This window comes from Lygodium microphyllum, chromosome 29, assembly GCF_053477565.2.
Source record: "Lygodium microphyllum isolate KBCC chromosome 29, Lygodium_microphyllum_v1.1.10, whole genome shotgun sequence".
NCBI lineage: Eukaryota > Viridiplantae > Streptophyta > Polypodiopsida > Schizaeales > Lygodiaceae > Lygodium > Lygodium microphyllum.
In genome coordinates this window covers 117319218-117328817 of record NC_141163.1, presented here as the reverse complement: position 1 = coordinate 117328817, position 9600 = coordinate 117319218, and the positions used below count along the sequence as shown (strand labels likewise).

Sequence of the window (9600 nt, the reverse complement as noted above, 5' to 3'; positions counted from 1 at the left end):
TTTTGTGTACATAACCATTGTGAGTACTACATAGTACTCTATGTCGTAAGATTAGGCCTTGAACACATTGTTTACAATGTAACTAAAATTCAACTTTCCTTTTGGCCATTCTATTCCTATGGGTATATGGCCTTTCCTAAAGTTACCACAAAATTAAAGAGTCAAGTTTAGTCATTCCATGGTAAACATGAGATTATTTTGATGCCTCATTAAGATATAAAAGTACAAGCTACCAAAACACAATAATACTAGAGTATACGAGATAAAAGCATATGTGAATGTATAAAATTATAAGTTCTAGATTGAGATATCCAAATTTTTCATCATCATTAAACTCACCTATCAAGCACACATTTTGAATGAAGTCATGGTGTCATGCTCATTTTTTAGGCTCACCTTCCAAATTCCCATCTTTAGAAAATACCAATAGCATGGACCATCGTTTTATGAGATGGAGTGAACCAAAAATCAAGTCTTAACCTTTTCAAACCTTCGACACCATCATCTTCAAAGTTGATGGATCCATCAAATGTTACATTGAAGTATTATTGGAAGGGATGCATGGAAGCATTAACTAAGACATGGACATAACTCTATGTTGCAAACCCTAAGATGGCAATCCAAGGATGAGATCTTACAAAGGTTGTTGAACTACATGGAAGGCTTTCTTAGGTAGCAAGAGGAAGTGAAGGTCCATGTCACTAAGGTACAAGTACAAGGTCGATAGGAGATGCTATTATGGCCCCCAATGACTTGTTTAACACACCAAAAAAGAGACAACAAAAAGAAACCATGCATGAGCATCAAACATGATCAAGGAATCTAATCCATGATGACAAGTATTCCTAAAAGTTTTTTAAGAGCATCAAGGAACAATAGTTGAAATAGAACCTCTTGATGTTTGGGACTATAATAGCAAGTTTCAATGTTTCATTGGCAACATGGTTGTTTCCATCCAACTCGAGCAAGCTTCGTTCCTTGAAAGATCTTTCACAATAGATGAGGTAAAGGGAGTTGTGTTTTAAATGAAGGTTGGCAAGGGCTCATGACCTGATGGGCCACCCCAAAGGTCCTCCAAGCATTGTGGGAAGCATGTGCAAAGGACTCAATGGCTATGCTCAATTATTTAAGGTAGTTTATGGTGATACCAACTGGCTTCTCAACTCTACCCTAACCAAGTTAATACCTAAGCCTCCAATGCTAACCAAAGCTTGTAATTGGAGGCCTCAAATAATGTTGAACTTCTCTATAAAGCCCTAACTGGAGACCTCTAATGATATTAAATTTCTCTTACAAAGTTCTTGCTAAAGCGTTGCCTTTTGAGTGTAAAGTTTTTGTTTTCCAAGTTTATTCATTCCAAACAATTTGGCTTATTCTATGGGAGCATGATGTAGTGGTAAATCTTGTTTTTTCAATTGATTGTGCACTAAGCCACCAATCTAATTTCATCCTTGTTAACATGGATTGGGATAAGGGGTACAACCGAGTTAACTGGTCATTCGTTCTTGGAGTTCTCTCTACTATGGAATTTGGGTCTCCATATTTAGTGGCATGGTTGCAACCACCTTCGACAATGCCTCAACCTCAATCAACATGAATGCAACTATTACTAAACCCTTCTTGCTAAGAAAGTCTATCCAACAATGGTGCTCTTGGGGCCCCTTGATGTTCACTCTTATTACAGACCCTCTCCTTCACAAGCTAGGTAAGAGAGTCCAAGGTGGTGTCATTTGCGACCTCTCTCTGCTTACAAGCCCCGATACAAAACCAATCCTTCATGGATGATAATGCATCTATTGTGGCTTATGAAAGGACATAAATTGACAAGCTTTTGGAAACCTATGCTCAATTCTTTGAGCTATCAACATTTAAGGTTAACCAAACAAAGACCAAACCATTCCTCCTTTCATGGAAAGACCTAGAACAATGGTTACTTAGCTATAGCTTTAGGATGATCAAGCTAGGAGAGAGAATCAAGAGCCTAGGAGCTTCCATTGGAGTGGGTATCTCACTAAGCCCGAGATTCCAATGGTGTTAGAATAAGTTCGAGGGAAAGTTCAATAGATGGTACTTCATCATGTTGTCCCTTGCAAGGAAACTTGCAATAGTTAAGTCCTTCATGACTTCTTCAATAGTTTACATTGGTTCCTTGCTGTGTTTCAACTCTTCTCATGGGGCTTGACCGAAAATTTGATCAAACGATTCTTGTGCTTGTATCAAGATAGGAGAAATGTAACATTGGGATATTGAAGAGGATGGAGGTGCATCATGTCTTGGATTAACAATTCTTCAATCATGGAGCGTTCATGGGCTAACATTGATTGGCACAAAATTATTTCATGTCACCATTTCAATATTAGAATCCCCCAATCAAAGGTGGCGCAACTCTTAGCCATGTGCTAGTAATTTGTGCTACCATATGCCTCCTAGGACATGCAACCCAATAGGTCTAGTGACCCCACCAAAATCCCATGGTTGTCCCCCTTCACCTACAAACCATCGGATGCACTAGTAGCTAGGATGCAAAAATGCCATGGAGTCTTAACAACCTTGGAAGTACCTTGTGGCAATCTTTATGGGATGTTGATTCTACACAATGGCACTCCATCAAATGGCCAACTAAGAACTTTAAGCTTTCATGCAAAGAGAAGCAATGGTTGACAAATGTAATGCAACGCCACATAGAAGAGTAGCCCACATCTTTGGCTTTCAAGGTGACGCTAATGCTGAGGTCACACAGTGGTGAAGGTGGGAAGCATCTTTGGAGTTGCCAAAGAGCTAAGGACTTGACTAGGACTTTCTCGCTCATCCTTGTGGCAATCTCTAAAAAATGAAAGAAAAAATTCCCCATGGCACAAGTTGCCACTTGGCATAAGAGGCTCAAGCACATGAATGGCTACACCTTTGCTCAAGCTTGACATCTCTAAGTGGCAACTTATGATTAGAATAACTTTCCCTCAATGCTTACCACTTTTCCCCTATTGCAGAGGGAATGAAGAGAGGAAAAAGACCCTATTTAGGGATTATATCCACATCTCTCCATTTTGAAGAAACTTCAAATGATGGATTAGAGAAGCTACTTTTAAAGGACAACTTTGGCATAACCACCTACCTTTTCTCTAACCAAGGCAACCTTGATGAGGCCAACTAGAGATTGGGCAATCTCATCTCAACAACTATGCTTAAATTCATTTGGAATACTAGGAACAAGGTCCTCTTTGTCAAGTACAAAGAGTGCATGGAAACAATGGAAGTAAAAATGATCTGTTTTATACCCTGCAAAAGAAACATTGGGCTTACAACTTTCTTTTAAGAAATTTAATGCTATTGTTTAGATCATGCTGCATTATTAATGCTGCAATTTTTTTTGACACCATTGATTAATGTAAAGAAAGGAAGACTATGCCCAATAAGTGCATGAAAATGCTAAAAGGAAAAATAATCTCTGTTTTAGGGTAGCCAAAGAAAAATATTGGGTCTTGCAACTTTTCTTCAAAAAAATTAGTGCTACAGTTCAGACCCTACTGGTCACTAAACCACATTATCAACTTTTAAAAGGTATGATAGAATATTTCATATATTTGCATCAAGACATGCCTTAGCAAATTCTACTCACATGTTTGAATAAAACTTAATAATGCAAGAATAACTTTAAATGGTATGAATAAAACTTAATAATGCATGAATATTTGCACCAAGACATGCCTAAGCAAATTCTACTTTCACATGATTGCATAAAACTTAATAATGCATGGATGGTTTGCATAATACAATTTTTGTGCCATAACTTTTGGAATTGGAGTACCTCCAAGAAATAGAGTACTCAGTGAACTAGCTAGAGTTAAAATAACTTGGCCTTTAAAAGGGGGTTCGGCCCAAGTTAATTTAGAAGCTACCAAACACCCAAGTCAATTGACTTGGGTATATGGTGCAACTCTTAAAGTGCTGCCACACGTATAGTCTCTACATGCATTCAAAAGTAAAGGTGACTATAAATTCAGTCAATCAAAAACAAGTCATGTCACACCTAGAAATTTTAATTATTTGACAAGTAGCTCAATACTTAGTAGCTATCCCTAAGTCTGGGAAACCTAATAGAGTCCTTATGCGAAGAGCCAAATTCTTATCTGCAAATAACTACCCCAGGTGGAGATAGCTTTGCATTGTCTGGATCAATTACTTAGTGATATGCCGATTGTCACAAAACACGTCATAAGGAAGAGGCAAAATTGTTAGATTCGTTTTAGTTATTGTGAGCTTTTACACGCACGCCATTTCTAAGGACAAATTTGTAACATTTGGGTTACTGGTCCAGAATGCCTATTGAGCTTACTGAAACATCACATATAAAAGGGAATGTGGCAGTCTTGGAAGATACATGCATGCTTTGAGGTCCATTAGAGCCCCGCCATGGAGGGGACCAGCCATGGAAAGCTTACAGCCATGCTTCTGAAGCATATACTTTTGTTCCCCCCGTGACTGCCTGTGCAGAAAATAAACTTTAAAAATAATAAACCCTATAAAAACCATTTCAAAAAACAGAGAAAGAGAGTCACAGAGATCCACAGGCTGCCACGTAGTGAAGCTTGTGGGAGTCCTTGTAGTCCCCTCTAAAAATGTAGGGACTGGGACTCACTGAAATCCTGGAAAAAATCTGTTCTGCGGGCTCAGGAACTTCTGCAGGTCCAGTATTGGCTCCTTGCCTCTTGTCTTTAATTTTGGGATTCGCCCAGGTCTCAAAATCTAAAGTGTCCCCTGGCTCTTAGTAAGGTCTGAAACCACAGAGGCAGAGTCCCAAGTGCAAATCTAAAGCACACATCATAATTTCTACAAGGTCTGAAACCAGTAAACATATGGGCAGGCTGCTTTAGCGGGCCCAACAAGAATTCCATACTTTGAACTTGCTTCCTTACAGCCAACTTTTAGCATAGCATCACTACTGCTGTGACTAACAACTAACACAAAAACTATTAGTTACGCCACCCTCTGGATGAATGCGCATCTTTACTTAGAATCTCCTAACTTCTAGTTTATTACTACTTCCACATTGAAACTAGTTCCACTCTAGATCACTGATCTTCTTTCGAACACATTGACAAGTTTTCCTTTTATGAGAAAAAAATTGCACTGCAAATCACAAAGCTAACAAATTACAATTTCTATGCCAGTCTTTCCTAGTAAAGCAAAACCTTGAACGAGACTGCCACTGTACCTTTGCATAATACTAATTTAACTAACTAAAGCTCCACTTTTAAAACGAGGAAAAATTGGGACCCAAAATTCCAAATGGACTTTTCACAATCCAAGTGGCAAAAGACGCAATTCAAGTTATCACAGAATCAAGCTCTAAATATATCCAATATTGTGAAAATTACAATAGTCTTCGCTTCAAGGCATTTATTGAATGTCACAGAACCAAACTAGGAGTCCTCATATTTGTATGTAAATTCTAAAACTCTTCAAAAAAAGAGAGGCACTTGAAATGCAAAGCACACAAATAAGAACCTCAATCAGCAGCCGGAGCACATGGATCACCTCTCTACCAATTAAACACTGAAACTTATTCACCCCCTGAGGCTCTTGAAATGCAAAGCACGCAAATAAGAACCTCAATCAGCAAGCCGGAGCACATAGATCACCTCTCTACCAATTAAACCCTGAAACTTATTCACCCCCTGCCAAAGTAAAAACTTGGTTCCGTGACCTTGATAGGGGACGCTCTTGAGTGTTACACAAAAACCGCCAGCTTAATGACAGGCCCAACCTCGAAGTCTCATAGATTATAAGCTCTCAATATTTCTTGCCAGCAGCAACCAAAGCAATATGGCTGATGAGATCCACCACTCGGTTGCTAGAAATTAAAGCATAGTCATTTGTCAGCTTGTGCTTCTTTAAAATTGCATTACATCAACCCACATATCGAATAGTAGACTCACCTGTAGCCCCATTCATTGTCATACCATGCCACAAACTTCATAAATTTTTTGCTCAGAGCAATGCCTGCCTTTGCATCAAAGATGCTGGACCTGTATATTCATGAATGGAAAGAAGTGAAAACAATGTCAAATAAGGTACTTCTATAATAGGCACAAACGGATCTCGACAAACCTCTCATCCCCAACAAAGTCAGTAGAGACCACATCATCCTCAGTATATCCAAGGATCCCCTTCATTGAGCTTTCAGAAGCAGCTCTGCATAGGACAACACGACTTATCAGATTATTCAAGTTTCTAGATTAAAACCTTGAAAATTGATCACTTCAACTATGCCAAAAGTTCAAATCCGCTAAGTCTCTAGATTAGAACCTACACTGATCGCTTCAAATATACCAAAAGTTCAGCTCAGATAAGTCGCTAGATTAGAACCTACGAAAACTATTGCTTCAAATATGGCAAAAGTGGAATAAAAGTAAAACTCACTTGACTGCTGCCTTAACTTCATCGTAAGAAGCATCTTTTTCCAGTCGACAAGTCAAATCAACAACTGAAACATTAGGAGTCGGAACTCTAAATGCCATGCCAGTCAGCTTGCCATTCAGCGCAGGTAGAACCTTTCCCACTGCCTGTATCAAAAAAGAACTATACTTACAAAAGCAAACAAAGAGGAGGAAACTTTCGCCTGTTGGCATTATTTTCGCACTTCTCTCTTTGTGAGCTCATGCGACTTTTACAGTACATACATACAAACTGTAATCCACTCATTTGCACAAGGATTCCTTGTTATCTGTGTTCTTCGTCGTACCTTTGCAGCACCAGTTGAGCTAGGGATGATGTTTTGTGCTGCACCCCTGCCTCCTCGCCAGTCCTTCCCAGAAGGACCATCCACTGTCTTTTGAGTTGCTGTTGAACAAACAGAAAACAGTCACAGGGCAAGATTTGACATGTCAGGAGTAAATGTCAAGTGCATTAATAGAAAACAGGACTCCTACCAGTAGTTGCATGGACCGTAGTCATCAGACCCTCAAGAATTCCAAACTCTTGGTGTATAACCTGAACACCAAAACAAAAAAACATTGAAGAAAGTAGAGATATAAGCACATCCAACAGAGTGAAACAATCCTCCATTGTTCAAACAAATAAATAATACCTTTGCAAGCGGAGCTAGACAGTTCGTTGTGCAACTGGCATTTGATACAATTTGCATCTCTGGTTTGTATTTTTCCTCATTAACACCCATCACAAACATTGGGGCATCTGCAGAAGGTGCTGATATGATTACTTTCTTTGCACCACCCTGTATCAGATCAACTTGATTTTAGCCTCTATTTGAAATAAACCACAAAAAAACAAGCTCGTGATAATCTCAGACACAATAATCCCAATTCGACACATATGACAATACTTTCAAAAAACTACCAAAGCTCATCCCAAAAATTCCACCTTAAGATGGGAAGAAGCCTTTTCCATTGTAGTAAAGACTCCTGAAGCTTCAACAACAGTGTCCACCCCAGCTGAGCCCCATGGGATCTCAGATGGGTCCCTGCATTGGCAATCAATTGATTAGCAACCTTCAGCTGAAAGTCAAAAGCCGTTTCTTTCAAGGGGCATACAAAACTTGTGTATATGGCCACATAGATATTCCTTTAAGTGTCACATGATTAGCAGTTCAAAAAACCCTTGCATTTATGAACATTGATATGTACCTCTTCCCATAAACCTTGATATTGTGGCCACCTATCTTCAAAGTCTCCTCATCGACCGCTTTGATCTCGTCTTTGTAAATTCCATGGGTTGAGTCATACTTGAACATGTAGGCCTGGAAGAAAACAACTTAGGCACAACAGACAGAACAACCTCCACTATAAGTTACATAAAACAGCTCTTAACAAGACATTTACCATATACTTGGCATCAATGAATGGATCATTGACAGCCACAACTTCAATATCATCTCTAGCCAAAGCTACACGCAGAACCAATCTTCCTATGCGTCCAAACCCTGGAGACAAGCACAATCAAAGAGAGCACACATCACTAAACAAAAAACATTCATGCAATGCACATCAAATTTACCTCAACTATGAAATACTTCTGCAACTAGCATGTGCTCAGAGCCAAAATGCAAACTACAAACCAAGTTCAATGCATTGCTAATATACATATTTACATGTAAATGATAGAGAAAATCAACTGTCCTTAATCGTCCATGAGACTTGCTTCCTTACTAGTAAATGTACTTAATTATTTAATTTCTTTATGTGTGGTAGTGCATTCGTATAATCAGTGCAGACTCTGGCTTCCATAGCCTAAGGGAATCAGAAAAGAGAACTTCACACCAAGGCAAGTGCAAATTCACAGCTAAGAAACAAATTAGACACGCTATTGACAACGGTGCAGGTTTTGCCCACCAACGTCTGACTCTTCTAAAAGTAAAACATGAGAAAGCGTACCGTTGATTCCAACTTTGACGACTTCTTTGGTTGGAGAGCCTGCACGGACAGTTAAATTTAATGAATCTCTCCTAGATCAAATGGGCAAAGTATAAGACTGGATCTAGATCACACACGGAATAAATATTACTCTTCACTTTAGGAGGAATCTCCGTGGCTGTAGCTCTCACGGACGGAAAGTGCCATGCCAAAGTTCTGCACCAATCACGGCGTTTCAGTTCAGAACAAATATTGCCGGTGAACGGAAACTCGTGCTAATTTGGCCGCGCAAATATCTGACGCGCAGGACCTCTATACATTGTTCCCGAAATAGTAACAATAACGGCAGCAATTACAAAGACCTTAGCGACGTTAAGTCAAATTACATCTAAATGATCTAGTTGCGATTTTAATAACTACAAATTCTGTAAAGGTCAAGGTTTTAAGCCTTCTTCTGTAAATTTTGAAGGCATTCTGCAATTTTTTGAATTCATTTTCCAGTAAACCTCGGTTCTTCATGAGAACTAGCTCCATATGAGAGCGAGTTCGATAGCCAGCGTGCACTATTGATTCCGTAAGCTCGACCTTGAATTGGCCGCAGACTTGAGCCATCAGTTTATCTTTCGATGCAAGAAAAGATCCCGAGTTGGGGACGTGCCTTTGATCTAGCGATCTGGCAGATCTAAATGTTTTGCTTAACTCTTAAGAACTGTCGTGACTCACCTAGAGTTCCCTAAGTCGCTGCTCTGAAGGCTTGTAATAGAACCGCAAAAATCTGATGACAAAGGCTTCAGCTGGCTCCTCACGCCAACCTGCGTCGCAACAAAGAGCCGATAACCTCAAATCCGTAGCCATAGCCTTAGAACGCGATTACCAGGACATGCGATCAAAAAGATCTGAGTTTAACCTTGGCGAAAGCTGACGGAGTGCCAGCACGTGATGAGGCAGCGGCCGCAGAGGATTCCGAAACGTGAGAGGAAAGGCCGGAAAGTGAAGATCGGGCAAATGTGCAAGCCGCCATGGATCCTTTGGGATAGGAAGGTCCGGAGCACACGGAAGAAAAATGATAGGCAACAGAAGACGAAAAAGGAGAAGGCAAGGCAGTTCAGATTGTTGCAGGAAACCCTAATCGTCGAGGCCAAAACCTGAAGAGGACTCCCATGAAGCTCGCGTCTTAAAAACACCGCAATATTTAAACAAACACAAAAATGAAAAACGACAAAATGCATTT

General features: G+C 39.7%; 1 protein-coding gene across 1 annotated transcript; it reads right to left on the bottom strand.

The window, feature by feature from the left end:
• Positions 1 to 5328: 5328 nt before the first annotated feature.
• Positions 5329 to 9547, bottom strand: LOC148011074 (glyceraldehyde-3-phosphate dehydrogenase, cytosolic-like). The gene is made up of 14 exons (XM_087671063.1): positions 9277 to 9547; positions 9093 to 9181; positions 8521 to 8585; positions 8391 to 8429; positions 7839 to 7939; positions 7644 to 7756; positions 7381 to 7480; positions 7088 to 7234; positions 6930 to 6990; positions 6743 to 6840; positions 6421 to 6563; positions 6109 to 6192; positions 5937 to 6026; positions 5329 to 5851 (listed from the first exon to the last, which is right to left on the bottom strand). The coding sequence occupies exons 1-14, from the start codon at positions 9388 to 9390 to the stop codon at positions 5791 to 5793; spliced, it is 1305 nt and encodes a 434-aa protein (XP_087527189.1). The 5' UTR covers positions 9391 to 9547; the 3' UTR covers positions 5329 to 5790.
• Between the last annotated feature and the right edge of the window lie 53 nt (positions 9548 to 9600).